Below are 19,919 nucleotides of genomic sequence, written 5' to 3'. Positions count from 1 at the left end.
GGTTTTCAGTGTTGACACATACAATGTGGATTTTTCAGAGGGGAGCTGGAGGTGTGCATGCTGCTTGTGGCTGTGGACCTGAGGCCCCAGTGGTCGTGGTTGCATTCTGAGGAGTGGGGAATGGCAAGTGCAGCCCCTGATCTGCCAAGGTGACTGTTTTGAAGGGTTTCCACTGCAGCTTGTTGACGAAGATGCTGGGGAGTCTGTGTAACTGGTTATACAGGAGTACGTGGGACCCAATGGGCTACACGTGCAAACGCTGAATGTCCCAGGTGATATGTTTGCAATAGCAGTTTCAGTTATTTTTGAAAGGTCATGGTGACTGGGAGAGGTTCCTGAAAACTGGAAGAGACTCATCCCACTCTTTTGTTCAAGAAAAGTTGAAGGAGGAATTTCTGGGAAACTGCAGCCTGGTCAGCCTGACATCAGTCCCTGGGAAGGTTCTGAGGAAATCCTCCCTGAATGTATTCTCAAGTACGGAAACGTGATGGAGCGTAGTCAGCATGGATTTTTAGAGAGCATATCCCATGTGTGCCTACACAGCATCTTCTACGTAGAAGTGACTGACGTCCTACCTATATGTAGGACTCTGTGATAGTGCTTGTTGTGAAGGTGGAGGATCAGAGAGGCACAAACAACATCGATTATTGGCAGAGACTTTTATTGAGGAAAGTGCATGGAAAGGAAGGAGCATCAAGTGGAACAGCCCCTGGGGGTCTTGGATGCAGGTAGGGTGACGAAAATCTCATCATTGTGTGCGGGAGACTTTTCCAGAGCACAGAGAACTTCATGCCCTATGACGGAAGCAAGCAGCAGAGAGGGAGTTGATCCCTGGTGGTGGTTGGCTCGTGAGCATGTTGTAGCAGCAGAGAGAACTGGACATAGGAGACAGTGCAAGCCAAGGAAAGAAGTAGGAGAATGGTAGAATGTAAGTGGGCCATGTGTCCAAGAATCACAGAATAGCCCACGTCCTTGCTTCTCTGGTTCATGCCTTGAAAGAAATATCTGTGGTTGTGGAGCTGATGACCCAGTGGGTCAGTGACAATGCAAAGGCGCATCTACAATGCATGAGGAGTCTTGTACCATATGTGAGGTGTTTGTGTGACAGAAGTGTTAAATAATACAGGCCTTAAGAGAGACCCTAAAGTGACACCATGCCTCCCTTGTCTCCAGCTGGGCACCAAGCTCTTGAGCGCAACTCTTGGAATGTGATCATGCAGCCAGTTAAGGATCTGCCGAGTGGCCCATCATGTCTTTCCACTTCAGCAGGAAGGAGCTATGTAAGAGCGTTTTCCAAACACTATTTGTATACCACCAGGCTTGGGCCCTGATGGCCACTTAAGCCCTGCTTTTTTTTCTTTCTGTCAAGTGAAGTTGGAAGAGCGTTGGGAGAAGAAAGGAAGACGAGGCTTTCAGGATATGGGATGCAGATTGATTTTATTGAGGAAAACATGAAACAGAGGGTACGTCAAGTGGAAGTTGCACATTCTGAGGTGCCTGGAGGGTGACCACCAGCCAATGTCCTTGCGTAGAGCAGATTTTCCCAGAGCGCTTAGGTCTCCCTACCCCATGGTGGGAGTAGCCCCTGAAGGTTTCCGGAGGGATTGTGCTAGTGAGCAAGGCATTGCAGCTGTAGGTAGTGGCCGTAGGAGGTGGTTCTATGGAAAGAAGAAAGAGGAAGAAAGAAGGAGGTATGTTGGCCATGTTTCCTGACAGTAAGGGCTGTCCAATACCTTGTTTGCTTGCTTTGTTGTGCCATGGAATGACGAGCTGTGGCTTGTCAGCTAGTATTCCATGGACAGCACGGAATTGGGTCCTCAGACCGAGAGCTGGCTGGCATGGTGTTGGAGGCTACTGTCAGGAATATTGGCATGCGACCTTAGCAGGGGTAGCAGGCTCTTCCACCAGAGATGCAGCCCAGGCCTCCCAGGCCAAAGCCTCCGAAGCCACCGGAGGAGATGGGCACTCCCTGGGAACTGAGGTTGCTGCCCACAGCAGCTGATGCGGAGGATCCAACGGCGGTGTTCTGGGGGAAGGAGCTGAGGATGGGTCCTGGCAGGGTGACCAGCACGGTAGGAGGCTGGATGACGACGTGGGAGGCCTCGCACTGCCTGACACAGGGCTCGTTGCAGCTGTTAGCCAGCGGGGTGGGTCCGCAGGGGCGGCAGATGTCGTAGCAGGACATGTCTGTGTTGTGGAGGGTCCCTGGAAGAGAGGGTGTTAGTAAGGCGGAGGGTGTTCTTTGCTTGAAGAGCTGTGCTGGGGGAGGCCAAGGGAGTGGAAAGGCCCAGAGTGGGGCTATGGGGAGCCTGGTGGTTGGGAGGTGGAAGGGCTGTTGAGGCTGGGGACAGAAGTTTTGTGGAGAGATGGGCAAGGTGTTGTGGGTGAAGGAGCGGAGCAGAGTTCAGACTCACCTTGTTGGGTGCAGGGGAGAAGGCTTCGGCAGGAGTGTGTGAGGGTGAGAGGCGCAGGGCCGGCTTTTATGCTGGTCCCTGAGTATCCACGAGGCGAGAGAGCCTTTGCGCATGACAGTATTTGGTATGAGCTGCTCTTACATGCCTAAGCCTGGCAAGTAATGAGGTGGGGTGTGATCTCCCCACAATGTTCTGCCTCCATTTCTTCCTGTTGAGGATATTGGAAGGGGCGGAACATTTCAAGTGAGAGTATTAAAGACCGAAGGATAGCATTTGAAGGTTCATGTAGGGGTGGATAGATGTTGCATTCAAGACATGGGAGAGGTGCGTTGTTGTCCATGAAGTCATAGTTTGGCACTCGTGAGGTGTGGTCGTTGGCTTTGTTGTGAGGAGGAAGCCCTCCTTGTTGGCATCCACAGTAGATTGGCCAGTGTTTCTCAGGTATGCTGGGAGTGATTCGCTACCACTTGCATCACATTCAGTCCCTCTGTGCCTTCATCCCAACTCACCAGCCTGCGTTTAGCCCTTGTCTTTCCCGTTGGGTGTGCTTCATTGGTGGTTGGTGGCCATCTTGCACGTAGAGGCTGTATGTGGGAGCAAGTGTATGGGAGCAAGACCCCTGTCTTGTCCCTGGGGCCGCAGTCCAAAGAGGCAGAGAAGAGGTGTTTGCATAGCAGGGTGTTGGAGTCGCGGGTCTGTCTCAGTGCTGACAAGACTAATTGCATTGGGAGTCCTGCCACGCTTCTTCACGGGTTGCATTGGCACCTCCATTGAGCTTCCTTTTCTGTGGCCAGCACCTTGACAGCAAGGGCTTTGGCCTAATGGAGTTTGGTGGGAATCCCTTGGGCTGTCTGTTGAGGCCTGGGAGAGGCTGTGAGATTTGTGAGGGGCAGGGTCAGACATGTGGGAGTGTCCAGAAGGTCTGGGCCCAAAGCACTGGGGTGTTCTTTGAGGTGAGTGTCAAGGGGGAATCCTATTTCTGTGCATGGTTTTCAGTGTTGACACATACAATGTGGACGTTTCAGAGGGGAGCTGGAGGTGTGCATGCTGCTTGTGGCTGTGGACCTGAGGCCCCAGTGGTCGTGGTTGCATTCTGAGGAGTGGGGAATGGCAAGTGCAGCCCCTGATCTGCCAAGGTGACTGTTTTGAAGGATTTCCCACTGCAGCTTGTTGACGAAGATGCTGGGGAGTCTGTGTATCTGGTTATGCAGGAGTACGTGAGACCCTTCGGGCTACACCTGCAAATGTTGAATGTCCCAGGTGATATGTTTGCAATAGCAGTTTCAGTTATTTTTGAAAGGTCATGGTGACTGGGAGAGGTTCCTGAAAACTGGAAGAGACTCATCCCACTCTTTTGTTCAAGAACAGATGAAGGAATGAATATCTGGGAAACTGCAGCCTTGTCAGCCTGATATCAGCCTCTGGGAAGGTTCTGAGGAAATCCTCCCTGAATGTATTCTCAAGTACGGAAACGTGATGGAGCGTAGTCAGCATGGATTTTTAGAGAGCATATCCCATGTGTGCCTACACAGCATCTTCTACGTAGAAGTGACTGATGGCCTACCTATATGTAGGACTCTGTGATAGTGTTTGTTGTGAAGGTGGAGGATCAGAGAGGCACAAACCACATTGATTATTGGCTCGGCAGTATGCAGCATCAGGTCCCTTTGTAGATGGCTGAAAAAGGCCCTTATCAAACGTGGGGCAGCTGCTGGATTCTTCTCACAGAGGCCACCTCTGTAGTCCCCACTACCAAAACCTTGCAATGTAAAAACAGCATAACAGGGGAGGTCTTGTGGCACTTTTCGACCTGATCTAGAACTATGTACTTAAACAGGGTCAAGAAGGAATCATCATTGAATGGCTCACCTTGGAAGGAATTTTAAGGATCATCTGACTCCAGCCTTCTGCCGTAGGAAGAGATGTCACCCAACAGATCATGTAGGACAAGGCCCAGTCCAGGCTGGCCTTGAACTCCTCCAGGGACGGGGCATTCAAAGTCTTGTCTTGACAACCTGTTCCAGTGCCTTACCACCCTCACACTGAAGAATTTCCTCCTAATGTCTAGGCTAAAACTATCCTCTTTCAGTTGAAGAACATTACCCCTTCAACTATCATTATCTACACGAGTAAAGAGACATTCTCCATCCTTTGTGAAGACCCCTTTAACTATTGAAAGACCTCAAGGAAGCCTCCGCAGAGCCTTCACTTCTCCAGGCTGAACATCCCCAGCTCTCTGAGCCTTCTTTCATAGGAGAGCTGGTCAAAGTGGAGCCTCATGAGGACAGAAAAGAGGGGGACAATCAACTCCCTCACTATGCTGGTTACTGCTCTGTTGATGCAGCACTGCATGCAGTTGGCCTTCTGGGCTGCAGGCGTACATTGCTGGATCCTGTTGAGCCTTTCATCCAGCAGAACAACCCAAGTCCTTCTCTGCGGGGCTGCTCTCAATGAGTTCTTCTCCCAGTCTGTACTCCTGTCTGGGATTGCCCCGAACCAGGTGCAGCACCTTGCACTTGGACTTGTTGAACCTCATGTGGTTCACATGGGCCTGCTTCTCCAGCCCGTCCAGGTTCCATTGGATGAAGATTGTTGTGTGAAGAAAGGAAGAGTGTCAGGCTGGCATGCATTAGAACTTTATTGAGGAAGACTCATGAAAAGGAAGGTGCACAAGCAGCAGAGCATCCTCAGTCCATGAAGTTGGTTGCAGGGCATTGTTAGCTGCTGTCAGGGGTGTTGGCGTGGGTCCTTAGCAGGGGTAGCAGGCTCTTCTGCCAGAGAAGCAGCCCAGGCCTCCCAAGCCATAGCCTCCAAGGCCAAAGCCTCCGAATCCCCCAGAGGAGACGGGCACTCCCTGGGAACTGAGGTTGCTGCCCACGGCAGCTGATGCGGAGGATCCAACGGCGGTGTTCTGGGGGAAGGAGCTGAGGATGGGTCCTGGCAGGGTGACCACTACGGTGGAAGGCTGGATGGCCACGTGGGAGTCCTCGCACTGCCTGACACAGGGCTCGTTGCAGCTGTTAGCCAGCGGGGTGGGTCCGCAGGGGTTGCAGAGGTTGTAGCAGGACATGTCTGTGTTGTGGAGGGTGCCTGGAAGAGAGGGTGTTGGGAAGGCGGAGGGTGTTTTGGGTGTGAGGAGCAGTGATCGGGAAGGCAAAGAGAACAGGAAGGTCTGTTTTTTTTAGGGAGCATGGTGGTGGGGAGATGGAAGGGCTGCTGAGGCTGGGGACAGAAGATGTGTGGAGAGGTCGCTCCAATGGGTCAAGAGAAGGAGGGGATCGGGGCTAAGGCTCACCTTGTTGGTCACAGGGGAGAAGGCGTCTGGTGGAGTGTGTGAGGGAGCGAGGTGCACGGCCGGCTTTTATGTTGGTCCGTGAGTGCCCGCGGGGTGAGAGAGCCTCTGCGCATGACAAGATTTGGCGTGAATTGCTCTTGCATGCCAAAGCCTGGCAAGTAATGAGGTGGGGTATGGTGTCATTCCCACAACTTGACCTCATTTCCTCCTGTTGAAGACATGGTATTGGGTCCTGGCGGCACCTTCAAAGTGACAGAATTAGAGGCTGGAGCGTTTCTCTGAAAGTTGCATGTGAGGTCAGGTGTATGTTGTGTCCAAAGACTGGTTGAGGTGTGGTGTCTTGAGTGAGGTCTTTGCGTGGCATTCATGTGGTGTGGCCCAGCCACACTGGGCTTTGTGGCTGTAGGCAAGTCATTGGAGTGGAGAGCATTGGGCATAGAAGAAGATGCTATGAAAAGAAGGAACAAGAGATGAGTAGATCCTACCCTGGCAATGTTTCCTCCCTTTTCCATGTTTCCCCTTTTCCTCCAAAGCTGAAGTCCCCAGAGAAGACAATGCTTGACACTCTGCTTGATGGGATTTCTTGGGCTGGGTGGTGTGGTCTGTGAGCGGCCCTGAGGTTCATGAAAGGCAGAGGACAAGATGGACTATGAGAAAGGGCCAGCTGGTAGCCATCATATAACTGGGGATGATGTTTGGGATTTATGTCAAGGGGGAAACCAATTTCTCTGCCCAGTGTGTAATTTTCTGGAAGATGATTTGGACTTTTCAGTGAGAAACTGGAGGCATGCGAGCAAAACCTGCAAAGGGTGAATGAACATCAAGGCCTTCCTCTGGTTAACCAAGGTGAGTGTTTCGTGGGCTGTCTCTCAGGGGAGTAGTGCACGTTGCCAAGGAAGATGGAGAAGCTGTGCCACTGGATGTACTGAAGTGCACAGGACCTGTCAGGTTGCACCTAGAAATGCTGAGAGTCCTGGCAGATATCTTCAGAAGGCTACTTTCATCTTTCTTTGAAAGTTGATGGCAACTGGGTTATCATAGAATCATAGAATATCCTGAGTTGGAAGGGACCCTTAAGGATCATCAAGTCCAACTCTTGACACCGCACAGGTCTACCCAAAAGTTCAGACCATGTGCCTAAGTTCACAGTCCAATCTCTTCTTAAATTCAGACAGGATCGGTGCAGTGACCACTTCCCTGGGGAGCCTGTTCCAGTGTGCAACCACCCTCTCTGTGAAGAACCCCCTCCTGACGTCCAGCCTAAATTTCCCCTGCCTCAGCTTAACCCCGTTCCCACGGGTCCTGTCACTAGTGTTAATGGAGAAAAGGTCTCCTGCCTCTTGACAACTCCTTACGAGGAAGTTGTAGACTGTGATGAGGTTCCTGAAGACTGGAAGAGGTTCATCCCACTGCGATGTTCAACAGATGCAGAAGAAAGGTGTGGGGAACTGCAGGCTGGTCACTTTGTGATCGGTCACTGTGTACAATCTTGGTGCAAAAGAAAGCAGCTGTAGGGTGTGCTAATGAGGGGAAATTGTTTCAGAAGGCATGGGCAGAAGGGCTTTAGAATGATGAAGCTTGTGTTTGGTCACTTGTAGGACTTGCGTGATGTGTTTTAAAGTGTTGTGGCCCTTTTCAACCTATCCTGATGACCTCTAGAGCTTTGCCTTTGTGCTGAGGGAAGTGGGAAGAAGAAGGGAAGAGGAAGCACGTCAGGCCGGCATGCTTGAGAGCTTGTGGGTCAGCGACGGCACAAAGATGCATCCACATCCACCAGAGTCTTGCAACATATGTGTGCTGTCCGTGTGAGGGACAGCTCAGTGAAATAATACTAGCCTCTATAGAGACCCCAGAAGGACACCAATCCTCCCTGGTCCCCACCTGGGAACGGAGCTGTTGAGTGCAACTCTTGGAATGTGACCGTGCAGTCAATTCCTTATCTGCTGAGTGGCCCATCATGTCTTTCCATTTTAGTGCCTAGGAGATATGTAAGAGCATTGTCCAAATACTTCTTGAACACCAAGAGGCTTGGGGCCTGATGGCCACTTGAGCCCTTGTTTTTGTTCTTTTTGTCGCGTGAATTTGGAAAAGCGTTGGGAGAAGAAATAATAAAGAGGCATCTCAGGATTTGGGATGCAGATTCATTTTATTGAGGAAAACATGAAACAGAGGGAAAGTCATGTGGGAGATGCACATTCTGAAGTGGCTGGAGGGTGACCACTAACCTATGTCCTTGCATACAGCAGATTTTCCCAGAGTCCTCAGGAATCCCTACCCCATGGTGGGAGCAGCCCCTGAAGGTTTCCGGAGGGATTGTGCTAGTGAGCAAGGCATTGCAGCCATAGGTAGTGGCCGTAGGTGGTGGTGCTATGGAAAGGAAAAAGAGGAAGAAAGAAGGAGGTATGTTGGCCATGTTTCCTGACAGCAAGGGCTGTCCCCTTCCTTGCTTGCTTGCTTTGCTGTGCCATGGAATGACGAGCTGTGGCTTGTCAGCTCGTACGCCATGGACAGCACGGAATTGGGTCCTCAGACCGAGAGCTGGCTGGCATGGTGTTGGAGGCTACTGTCAGGAATATTGGCATGGGACCCTTAGCAGGGGTAGCAGGCTCTTCCACCAGAGATGCAGCCCAGGCCTCCAAGGCCAAAGCCTCCAAAGCCACCAGAGGAGATGGGCACTCCCTGGGAACTGAGGTTGCTGCCCACAGCAGCTGATGCGGAGGATCCAACGGCGGTGTTCTGGGGGAAGGAGCTGAGGATGGGTCCTGGCAGGGTGACCAGCACGGTAGGAGGCTGGATGACGACGTGGGAGGCCTCGCACTGCCTGACACAGGGCTCGTTGCAGCTGTTAGCCAGCGGGGTGGGTCCGCAGGGGCGGCAGATGTCGTAGCAGGACATGTCTGTGGTGTGGAGGGTCCCTGGAAGAGAGGGTGTTGGGAAGGCGGAGGGTGTTGGTGGCATGAAGAGCTGTGCTGGGGTAGGCCAAAGGAGTGGAAAGGCCCAGAGTGGGGCTATGGAGAGCCTGGTGGTTGGGAGGTGGAAGGGCTGTTGAGGCTGGGGACAGAAGTTTTGTGGAGAGATGGGCAAGGTGTTGTGGGTGAAGGAGCGGAGCAGAGTTCAGACTCACCTTGTTGGGTGCAGGGGAGAAGGCTTCGGCAGGAGTGTGTGAGGGTGAGAGGCGCAGGGCCAGCTTTTATGCAGATCCCCAAGTATCCACGAGGCGAGAGAGCCTTTGCGCATGACAGTATTTGGCGTGAGCCGCTCTTACATGCCACAACCCCTCAAGTAATGAGGTGGGGTGTGATCTCCCCACAATGTTCTGCCTCCATTTCTTCCTGTTGAGGATATTGGAAGGGGCGGAACATTTCAAGTGAGAGTATTAAAAACCGAAGGATAGCTTTTGAAGGTTCATGTAGGGGTGGATAGATGTTGCATTCAAGACATGGGAGAGGTGCGTTGTTGTCCATGAAGTCATAGTTTGGCACTCGTGAGGTGTGGTCGTTGGCTTTGTTGTGAGGAGGAAGCCCTCCTTGTTGGCATCCACAGTAGGTTGGCCAGTGTTTCTCAGGTATGCTGGGAGTGATTCGCTACCACTTGCATCACATTCAGTCCCTCTGTGCCTTCATCCCAACTCACCAGCCTGCGTTTAGCCCTTGTCTTTCCCGTTGGGTGTGCTTCATTGGTGGTTGGTGGCCATCTTGCACGTAGAGGCTGTATGTGGGAGCAAATGTATGGGAGCAAGACCCCTGTCTTGTCCCTGGGGCCGCAGTCCAAAGAGGCAGAGAAGAGGTGTTTGCATAGCAGGGTGTTGGAGTCGCGGGTCTGTCTCAGGGCTGACAAGACTAATTGCATTGGGAGTCCTGCCACGCTTCTTCACGGGTTGCATTGGCACCTCCATTGAGCTTCCTTTTCTGTGGCCAGCACCTTGACAGCAAGGGCTTTGGCCTAATGGAGTTTGGTGGGAATCCCTTGGGCTGTCTGTTGAGGCCTGGGAGAGGCTGTGAGATTTGTGAGGGGCAGGGTCAGACATGTGGGAGTGTCCAGAAGGTCTGGGCCCAAAGCACTGGGGTGTTCTTTGAGGTGAGTGTCAAGGGGGAATCCTATTTCTGTGTATGTTTTTCAGTGTTGACTCATACACTGTGGACGTTTCAGAGGCGAGCTGGTGGTGTGCATGCTGCTTGTGGCTGTGGACCTGAGGCCCCAGTGGTCGTGGTTACATTCTGAGGAGTGGGGGGATGGCAAGTGCAGCCCCTGATCTGCCAAGGTGACTGTTTTGTGGGCTGTCCCATTGGAGCTTGTTGATGAGGATTCTGGGGAGTCTGTGTGGCTGGGTTTGCAGGAGTACGTGGGACCCAACGGGCTACACCTGAAAATGCTGAATGTCCCACCTGATATGTTTGCAATAGCAGTTTCAGTTATCTTTGAAAGGTCATGGTGACTGGGAGAGGTTCCTGAAAACTGGAAGAGACTCATCCCACTCTTTTGTTCAAGAACAGTTGAAGGAGGAATTTCTGGGAAACTGCAGCCTGGTCAGCCTGATATCAGCCTCTGGGAAGGTTCTGAGGAAATCCTCCCTGAATGTATTCTCAAGTATGGAAAAGTGATGGAGAGTAGTCAGCATGGATTTATAGAGAGCATATCCCATGTGTGCCTACACAGCATCTTCTACGTAGAAGTGACTGACGTCCTACCTATATGTAGGACTCTGTGATAGTGTTTGTTGTGAAGGTGGAGGATCAGAGAGGCACAAACAACATCGATTATTGGCTCGGCTCTATGCAGCAGCAGGTCCCTTTGTAGATGGCTGAAAAAGGCCCTTATCAAACGTGGGGCAGCTGCTGGATTCTTCTCACAGAGGCCACCTCTGTAGTCCCCACTACCAAAACCTTGCAATGTAAAAACAGCACAACAGGGGCGGTCTTGTGGCACTTTTAGACCTGATCTTGAACCGTGTTCTTATACAGGGTGAGGTGGGAATCATCATAGAGTCATGGACTGTCTCACCTTGGAAGGAACTTTAAGGATCATTTTACTTGTCTTGACAACCTGTTCCAGTGCCTCATCACCCTCAACCTGAAGAATTTCCTCCTAATGTCTAGTCTAAATCTATCCTCTTTTAGTTTAAGACGATTACCCCTTCAACTATCACTATCTACATGAGTAAAGAGATATTCTCCATCTTTTTAAGAACACCCCTTTAAGTACTGGAAGATCTCAAGGAAGTCTCCGCAGAGCCTTCACTTCTCCAGGCTGAACATCCCCAGTTCTCTGAGCCTTCTTTCATAGGAGAGCTGGTCAAAGTGGAGCCTCATGAGGACAGAAAAGAGGGGGACAATCAACTCCCTCACTATGCTGGTTACTGCTCTGTTGATGCAGCACTGCATGCAGTTGGCCTTCTGGGCTGCAGGCTTACATTGCTGGATCCTGTTGAGCCTTTCATCCACCAGAGCAACCCAAGTCCTTCTCTGCAGGGCTGCTCTCAATGAGTTCTTCTCCCAGTCTGTACTCCTGTCTGGGAATGCCTTGAAACAGTGGCAGCACCTTGCACTTGGACTTGTTGAACCTCATGTGGTTCACATGGGCCTGCTTCTCCAGCCTGTCCAAGTCCTTTTGAATGAAGATTGTTGTGTGAAGAAAGGAGGAGTGTCAGGCTGGCATGCATTAGAACTTTATTGAGGAAGACTCATGAAAAGGAAGGAGCACAAGCAGCAGGGCCCTGGTCAGAGGTGGAAGCAGAGTGACCATCAGCAGCTATGCATTTTGTGTGGAAGGTACTCCCAGAGCATGGAGATCAGAGCATCCTCAGTCGATGAAGTTGGCTGCAGGGCATTGTTAGCTGCTGTCAGGGGTGTTGGCGTGGGTCCTTAGCAGGGGTAGCAGGCTCTTCTGCCAGAGAAGCAGCCCAGGCCTCCCAAGCCATAGCCTCCAAGGCCAAAGCCTCCGAAGCCGCCGGAGGAGATGGGCACTCCCTGGGCGCTGAGGTTGCTGCCCACGGCAGCTGATGCGGAGGATCCAACGGCGGTGTTCTGGGGGAAGGAGCTGAGGATGGGTCCTGGCAGGGTGACCACCACGGTGGAAGGCTGGATGGCAACGTGGGAGTCCTCGCACTGCCTGACACAGGGCTCGTTGCAGCTGTTAGCCAGCGGGGTGGGTCCGCAGGGGTTGCAGAGGTTGTAGCAGGACATGTCTGTGTTGTGGAGGGTGCCTGGAAGAGAGGGTGTTGGGAAGGCGGAGGGTGTTTTGGGTGTGAGGAGCAGTGATCGGGAAGGCAAAGAGAACAGGAAGGTCTGTTTTTTTTAGGGAGCATGGTGGTGGGGAGATGGAAGGGCTGCTGAGGCTGGGGAAAGAAGGTGTGTGGAGAGGTGGCTCCAATGGGTCAGGAGAAGGAGGGGATCGGGGCTAAGGCTCACCTTGTTGGTCACAGGGGAGAAGGCGTCTGGTGGAGTGTGTGAGGGAGCGAGGTGCACGGCCGGCTTTTATGCTGGTCTGTGAGTGCCTGCAGGGTGAGAGAGCCTCTACGCATGACAACATTTGGTGTGAGCTGCTCTTACATGACAAAGCCTGGCAAGTAAAGAGGTGGGGTGTGGTGTCCTTCCCACAACTTGACCTTTTCATTTCCTCCTGTTGAGGACATGGTATTGGGTCCTGGCGGCACCTTCAAAGTGACAGAATTAGAGGTTGGAGCGTTTCTCTGAAAGTTGCATGTGAGGTCAAGTGTATGTTGTGTCCAAAGGCTGGTTGAGGTGCCGTGTCATGTGATCTAAAACTCTGAAGTGTGTGAAAGTCTAGGCATTCCACTGGTTAGCCAAGGTGAGTGTTTTTCAGTCTGTCCAACAAGTGAGTAGAGCATGTTGCTCTGGAATATGGGGAGGAAGTGCCACTGGATGTATTGAAGTGCACAGGACCTGTCAGGTTGCACCCACAAATGCTGAGAGTCTGTACTGTGTCTGGCTGGGACATTAGCTTTCCCTGCAGCAGCCCATACAGTGCTGTGCTCTGCACTTGTAGCTAGAACAGCAGTGTTATCACACCAGTGCTGTGTCTACGGCGGAGCAGTGCTGGCACATCAGGACTCTCTCTAACCCTCCTAGGGGGTGGGCAAAAAAGTGAGAAGAGAAACATCACCAGGGCAGCTGAAATGGCATCCAGGGCAGCCTTTTGGCATCCAGCCAAAAGGATATTCCATACCATATGATGTCACACTCAGCAATGAAAGGTGGAAACAGGAAGAAGAGGGGAGGGCTGGGTTCTCATTGTGAAAATGTCGGTCCTCCTACTGAAAATTGGCTATGTGCATTGGGGCCTTGCTTCAAGGATGTGGTCACGCATCGCTCATTTGAGGGAAGTAGAGAAAAATTTCTTTCCTCTGCATTTCACATAGCATTCATTTTTTTAACTCCCTTCTTAAAGACGTTTAGACGTAGAGCTTAGGGATATGGTTTAGTGGGGATTGTTAGCGTTAGGTAGAGGTTGGACTCGATGATCTTGAGGTCTCTTCCAACCTAGAAATTCTGTGATTCTGTGATTCTTTCTCTTTTCCCCTACCTTTTTCACTTTCCTTTTCTTTCCGCTTTAGTTAAATTGTTTAGTTAATAATAATCTTTCCTTAATAATTATGATTATTATTTTCCCCTTTAATTAAATTATTATTATCTCAACCTGTGCGTTGTAAATTACTTTTTTTCTTCCAATCCTCATCTAAGGACGGGGGGTGAGAGAGCGGTTGTGGTGTTTAGCTGCCTTTATCTCACCACGGTACAACAACCATAGAGTCCTGGCTGATATCTTCACAAGGCTTTCAGCTTTCTTTGAAAGTTGATGGCAACTGGGTTCCTGAAGATTGCAAGAGACTCATCCCACTTCTGTGTTGAACAAGATAGAGAAGGAAGGTGTGGGGAACTGCAGGCTGGTTGGCCTGCCATCAGTCTCTGGGAAGGTATAGAAGTAAATCTTCTTGGGAAGCATTGCCAAGCACACAAAGGAAAGGAACACGAAGGGGAGTATTCAGCATGGATTTAGAGAACTGAAGTCATGCCTGGGCCTTTTCAGTGTCTTCCACATTGAAATAACTCTCCTGGTAGATGAGGGAAGATCAGCAGCTGTTGCTTATGTTGCATTTAGTAAAGGCTTTGATGCTCCCTCCAATGACATGGTCATTCAGAAACTGAGAAAGTACAGGATTCTTTGAGAATGAGCTGGGGTTGAGGATTTGGTGAGCCCTAGATCCAGCCTCATCCCAGAAGTACAACCCTCAGGCCATGAAAATGATTGCAGTGTCTTGATGGTATTTGTCAGGGGTGGTGGCCAGAAAATCCTGATGGGAAAGAGAGTTACTCAGTGTGTGCTGACTTCTGACCCATGCAGAAGTCCCTTAGCTAGCCCAGACCTTTGGTTGGGCAAGTGAAGGGCTTGTGTCACATGCCAGAAGAACAGCAGCAGCCCATTGCTGCTGTTGTCAGTGACATAGTTGGTAGGAGAGCTCTTGTGTCCCTTTAGCTCACCATCCCCAGGGTGAAGAATTTCTTCCTTATATCTAATCTAAATCTACTCTCTTTTAGTTTAAAGCTGTTAACACTTGTCATATCACTACACGCCCTGATAAAGAGTTCCTCCCCACCTTTCCTGTAGCCTCTTCTAAGTACTAGAGGGCCTCTATACCATGTCCTGGAGCCTTCTCTTCCCCAGGCTGACCAAGCCCGGCTCTCTCAGCCTGTGTTTGTAGCTGGCAATCCTTTCCTCTAAGGTGTCGGCCACCCCACTGAGCTTGGTGCCATGCACAAACTTGCCGAGGGCCCGCTCAATCCCACCGTGTATGTCAGGGATGAGGAGGTGAAATAAAACTGGTCCCAGGACAGACTCCCGTGAGATAACACTCCACCCTGGTGTCGTGGTTCCGCTCGAGTGGGCAGCCGAGCTCCACCACAGCCGCTCTCTCACTCCCCCTCCTCAAAGAGGAATGGGGAGAAAATATGTGAAAAGGGCTCAAGGATTGAGATAAGGACGAGAAAATCACGCAATAATTATTGTAACGGGCAAAACAGACTCGGCATAAGGAGATAGTAAGATTTATTGCCTACAACTAACAAGCGAGAGAAGTGAGAAAACAAAGGAAAAAAAAAACAAAAGCACCTTCCCCCCCCATCCACCCTCTTCCACCTCCTCCCCCCGAGCGGCGCAGGGGAACGGGGAATGGGGGTTATGGTCAGTCTACAGCACTTCTTCTCTGCCGCTCCTTCTCGGTCACTCTCGTCCCCTGTGCTGTGGGGTCCCACCCACGGGATGCAGTCCTTGATGAACTGATCCGGCGTGGGCTTCCCACAGGCAGCAGCTCTTCCAGAACTGCTCCAGATATGGGTCCGTACCACGGGGTCCATCCCTCAGGAGAAAACTGCTCCAACCTGGCTCCCCTACGGGCAGCAGCTCCTGCCAGATCACCTGCTCCTGCGTGGGCTCCTCTCCACGGGCTACAGGTCCGGCCCGGAATCTGCTCCGGCAGGGGTCTTCCACAGGCGGCAGCCTCCATCAGTGCAGGGCCACCTGCTCCACCGTGGTCTCCTCCACGGGCTGCAGCGTGGAACACTGCTCCACCGTGGTACTCCATGGGCTGCAGGGGGACATCCTGCTTCACCATGGTCCTCACCACAGGCCGCAGGGGACTTCTGCTCCGGCGCCTGGAGCACCTCTCCCCCTCCTTCTACACTGACCTTGGTGCAAGGCTGTTCTCTCATTCCCTTGACTCTCCCGGCTGCTGCGTGGCGCAGCGTTTTTTCCCTGTCTTAAATATGCTCTCACAGAGGCGCAAAACAACATTGCTTATTGGCTCGGATCTGGAAAACAATGGGGCCCTTCCCAAACATGGGGCAGCTTCTAGATCTTTCTCACAGAAACCACCCCTATGGCTCCATGCTACCAAAACCTTGCCACGTAAACCCACTACACCTGGTCTTTACCTGGGCATAGGGATGTTGGCTGCTTCTCCTTGAATGTGCTCATCCAGCCAATGCGTTTTATGCTATGTGGTCCTTCTGTCAAATCTATGACTCTTCTTGTTTTAATCAACGCTATACGTATGAGTGCTGTCCAGAAGCTCCTTGAACAACAACAGACTTGGGCCCTGCTCGCCTGCCGAGCCCTGCTTAATGTTGAGTGAATTAGAAAGAGTGTTGGGAGCAGAAAGGAAGAGGAGACATCACAGGCTGACATGCACAAGAACTTTATTGTGGAAAAAGAGTGCAAAGGTATGAGAGCAGAATGGACCTTTTCTGCGGTGCAAGTAGTGCAACCATCAGGCTGTGTCCCATGGTACAAAAGATTTTCCCAGAGCCCCAAGGTCTTCCTCCACTGTAACAGAATCAACACATGGAAGGTGCTGGGTGGGTTTGTGGCTGTGAGCAAGCCATTGCAGGGGAGAGTAGTGGACATGGAAGATGGTGGTAGGAGTAGAAGGAAATGAGAGAGGATGGGCTGTCCGTGAGCCATGTGTCCAGGCAGCACGGACTGGCCCCCTTCCCTGCTAGAGTGTGGAGTGCCATGAGAAGAAGAGCCGTGGCTGGTGAGCCCATGTGCCTCGAACAGTGCAGAGGTGAATCCTCAGTCGGAGTTCTGGCTTGCATAGTGTTGCAGTCTTCTGTCAGCGGTGTTGGCATGGGTCCTTAGCAGGGGTAGCAGGCTCTTCCACCAGAGATGCAGCCCAGGCCTCCAAGGCCAAAGCCTCCAAAGCCTCCAGAGGAGATGGGCACTCCCTGGGCGCTGAGGTTGCTGCCCACGGCAGCTGATGCGGAGGATCCAACGGCAGTGTTCTGGGGGAAGGAGCTGAGGATGGGTCCTGGCAGGGTGACCAGCACGGCAGGAGGCTGGATGACGACGCGGGAGTCCTCGCACTGCCTGACACAGGGCTCGTTGCAGCTGTTAGCCAGCGGGGTGGGTCCGCAGGGGCGGCAGATGTCGTAGCAGGACATGTCTGTGTTGTGGAGGGTCCCTGGAAGAGAGGGTGTTGGGAACGTGGAGGGTATTGGGGGCATGAGGAGTGGTGGTGGGGAAGGCCAAGAGAGTGGGGAGACCTGTGTTTGTGGGGAGCATGGTGTTGGGGAGGTGGAAGGGCTGCTAAGTGTGGAGACAGCGGGCAAGTGGAGAGATAGGGCCGGTGGGGTGGGTAAAGGAGGGGGTCGGGGTTCAGGCTCACCTTGTTGGTCACAGGGGAGAAGGCGTCTGGTGGAGTGTGTGAGGGTGCAAGGTGCAGGGCCGGCTTTTATGCTGCTCCTTGATTGGCCGCAGGGTGAGTCTTGGCGCATGAAAACATTTGGCATGAACTGCTCTTGCATTCCAAAGCCTGGCAAGTAATGAAGTGGGGTGTGTTGCCCTTCCCACACTTTTCATTTCCTCCTGTTGAGGACATGTCTATTTGGCCTTGGCGGCATCTTTTAAGTGAGAGTGGCTCTTTGGATGGATTTGCATGGAGAGTGCATTTGAGGGCAGTCAGCAGACGTGGCCAAAGCATGGGAGAGGTGGGGTGTCATGAAGTGTGGTCATGGCATGTCACTCATTTGGTGTGGTTTGCGGCGGCATTGTTGTGAGGAGGGGGCCCTATTTGCTGGCATAGCCATATAGCAGGCTGGTCTGGGCTTCCCAGATGTGCTGGGCATGAGGCACAGGAATACTTATTTATGATGATGTTACCCCTCTCATTTATAATGTGTAGCCACCAGTAGGTGTAATCTCTTAGGAGTTCAGCAGAGATTTGATTAAGTTCCTCAGAATATCCTTCTGGACAAAGTCAGGCATAAAGATAGACTAATATCTAATGAGATGGTTGAGCAGTTGGCTGATTGGTCAGACTCAAAGTGTAGTTGTAAATGGGGTTACCTGTGCCTGGCAGGGAGTCACTATGGGGGTTCCTGAGGGCTCCATTTTGGGCAGAGAAGCCTCGCACATAGATGTTGAGAAATTAGAGGGCCGGGCTATGAGCAACAGCATGAAATTTAACAAGGGCAACTGGCGAATTCCCCATCTGAGACAGGGCAACCCTGGATCTATGTCCAGACTGGGGGAGGAGAGGCTGGAGAACGGCCCAGCATGAAAGAACATGGGAGTTCTGGTTGACAGCAAGTGGACTGAGAGTCAACAGGGTGCCCTGGCAGCCCAAAGTTCCCCCCGTTTCCTGGGTTACATCAAGCACAGCATTGTTAGCTTGTCAAAGGAAGTGATTGTCCCACTCTACTGCGCACTGGTGCGGCCTTCCCTCAAATGCTGTGTACAGAATTGGTCACCGCAATCTAACGACACAAAACTCTTAGACTGTCAAAAGGAGAAGTACAGAGATGGTGAAGGGTTTAGAGGGCAGGATGTATGAGGAGTGGCTGTAGCCCCTTGGTTTGTTGAGCCCAGATCGGAGGAGACCTGACCAGAGCTTACAGCTTCCTCACAAGGGCAGCGGAGGACAGGCGCTGATCTCTTCTGTCTGGTGAGCAGCAGTGGGGCCTGAGGGAACAGCCTGAAGCTGTGTCAGGGCAGGTTCAGCTTGGATATTAGGGAAAGCCTATTTCCTGAGAGGGTGGTTGTGCAGGTTCCCCATGGAAACCACCACAGCATCAAGCCTGCTGCAGCACAAGACAACACTCTCAGAAATGCAGTTTGATTTTTGGGTAGTCCTGTGTGGAGCCACGAGTTGGACGCAATGTTCCTTGTGGGTCCCTCACAACTTGTTCTATTCTGGGATTCCATGATTCCATCACATTTCCTGCCTCCCTGCCTTTCTAACAACTCGCTAAGCCAGTCTTTACCCTTGTCTTTCCCGTTGGGTGTGCTGTATCGGTGGCTTGGTGGCCGTGGTGCTTGGAAGGTTGTAGGTGGGAGAAAGGAAGCTGCCTGCTTTGTCTTGTGCAAACCTGGGGCCATCCCTGTGGGTGGCTGCCCAAGCAGGCAGGAGAGGGCTGTTTGTGAGAGCAGGCTGTTGTCCCCTGCGGCCTGGTACTGAGCTCGCAAGCCCTTTGATGTCAGCAGTCCTGCCATTCTTCTCAAAGACTTGCTTTGGCCACTCCGTAGCGCTTCCCTTTGCTGATGCCAGCATGTTCCCAGGCTAGGCTTTGGCCCAACACACTGCTTGATAGGGGCCCCTTGGGTTGATTGGGGATGCAAGCAAGATATCTTGAGACTCATGAGGGGCTGAGGGAGTGGAACTGTGGGGAAGGGCTAGCTGGGGACCCAGGTGTTGGGGGTCTTCTTTAGGGTGAGTGTCAAGGTGACAGCGATTTTTCTGCCCCATGTTTGATGGTCAGAAAGAGGATTTGGATATTTCAGAGGGGAGCTGGAGGCATCTAGATTAGTAGACCTTGCGCTGGTGTTTGCATTCCAAAGGGAGGAATGATGGCAAGGCCTGCCTGAGGGCAGCTGAGCTGAGTGTTTTGCAGGCTGTCTCTCAGGTGAGCAGAGCTTCTTGCAGAGGCAGATGGGTAGGTTGTGCATCTGGATATGCAGAAGTAATCAGGATCTGATGGGCTGCACCCAAGGAAGGTGAGGGTTCTGGCTGATGTCTGTGCAAGGCCATTTTCAATTATCTTTGAAAGGTTATGGCAACTGGGACAGGACCTGGAAACTCGATGAAACTCACCCCACTCCTATGTTCAAGAAGCAGGAGAAGGAAGGACTGGGACTCTTGTACTGGGTCTGGCTGGAATGTTAACTTTCCCGGCAGCAGCCCATACAGTGCCGTACTCTGTACTTGTAGCTGGAACAGCAGTGTTATCACACCAGTGTTGTGTCTACTGCTGAGCAGCAGTGGCACAGCATTGGGCCTTTCTCTAACCCTCCGAGGGGGTGGGCAAAAAGTGAGGAGAGAAACATCACTAGGGCAGCTGACCTAAACCAATCAAAGGGATATTCCATACCATGTGATGTCACACTCAGCAATAAAAGGTGGAAACAGGAAGAAGAGGGGAGGGGTGGGCTTTCGTTGGGAAACGTCGGTCCTCCTCTCGAACACCGGCTGCGTGCGTTGAGGCCTTGCTTCAAGGACGTGGTCAATCATCGCTCATTTGTGGGAAGTAGAGAGTAATTTCTTTCCTCTGCACTTCCATATAGCCTTCATTTATTTTGCTTGTTTGTTTTCCTCCCTTCTTTTTATTTTTCCTTTTCCCCTCCCTTTTCCCCTTTCCCTTTTTATTTCCCCTTAGTTAGATTGTTTAGTTCATGGTAGTCTTTATTTAATTATTATAATT

At 51.9% G+C, this 19,919-nt stretch overlaps 4 protein-coding genes across 4 annotated transcripts; all 4 read right to left on the bottom strand.

Moving 5' to 3' along the window:
* Nucleotides 1-5,163: 5,163 nt before the first annotated feature.
* On the bottom strand, nucleotides 5,164-5,484 carry LOC309875739 (feather keratin 1-like; the record flags this gene model as incomplete). The annotated part of the gene is made up of 1 exon (XM_082755412.1): nucleotides 5,164-5,484. One exon carries the CDS (start codon nucleotides 5,482-5,484, stop codon nucleotides 5,164-5,166), a length of 321 nt encoding a protein of 106 aa, XP_082611538.1.
* A 2,814-nt stretch (nucleotides 5,485-8,298) lies between these two features.
* On the bottom strand, nucleotides 8,299-8,667 carry LOC309875738 (feather keratin 1-like; the record flags this gene model as incomplete). The annotated part of the gene is made up of 1 exon (XM_082755411.1): nucleotides 8,299-8,667. One exon carries the CDS (start codon nucleotides 8,665-8,667, stop codon nucleotides 8,299-8,301), a length of 369 nt encoding a protein of 122 aa, XP_082611537.1.
* A 2,903-nt stretch (nucleotides 8,668-11,570) lies between these two features.
* Nucleotides 11,571-11,891, bottom strand: LOC309875457 (feather keratin 1-like; the record flags this gene model as incomplete). Its single annotated transcript, XM_082754874.1, has 1 exon — nucleotides 11,571-11,891. One exon carries the CDS (start codon nucleotides 11,889-11,891, stop codon nucleotides 11,571-11,573), a length of 321 nt encoding a protein of 106 aa, XP_082611000.1.
* Nucleotides 11,892-16,358: 4,467 nt separating this feature from the next.
* Nucleotides 16,359-16,664, bottom strand: LOC309875458 (feather keratin 1-like; the record flags this gene model as incomplete). The annotated part of the gene is made up of 1 exon (XM_082754875.1): nucleotides 16,359-16,664. The coding sequence occupies one exon, from the start codon at nucleotides 16,662-16,664 to the stop codon at nucleotides 16,359-16,361; it is 306 nt and encodes a 101-aa protein (XP_082611001.1).
* Between the last annotated feature and the right edge of the window lie 3,255 nt (nucleotides 16,665-19,919).

The sequence above is a fragment of the Aythya marila genome (assembly GCF_965140915.1).
Source record: "Aythya marila genome assembly, chromosome: 2".
Taxonomy (NCBI): Eukaryota; Metazoa; Chordata; class Aves; order Anseriformes; family Anatidae; genus Aythya; species Aythya marila.
This window is presented reverse-complemented; position numbering and strand designations above follow the sequence as displayed.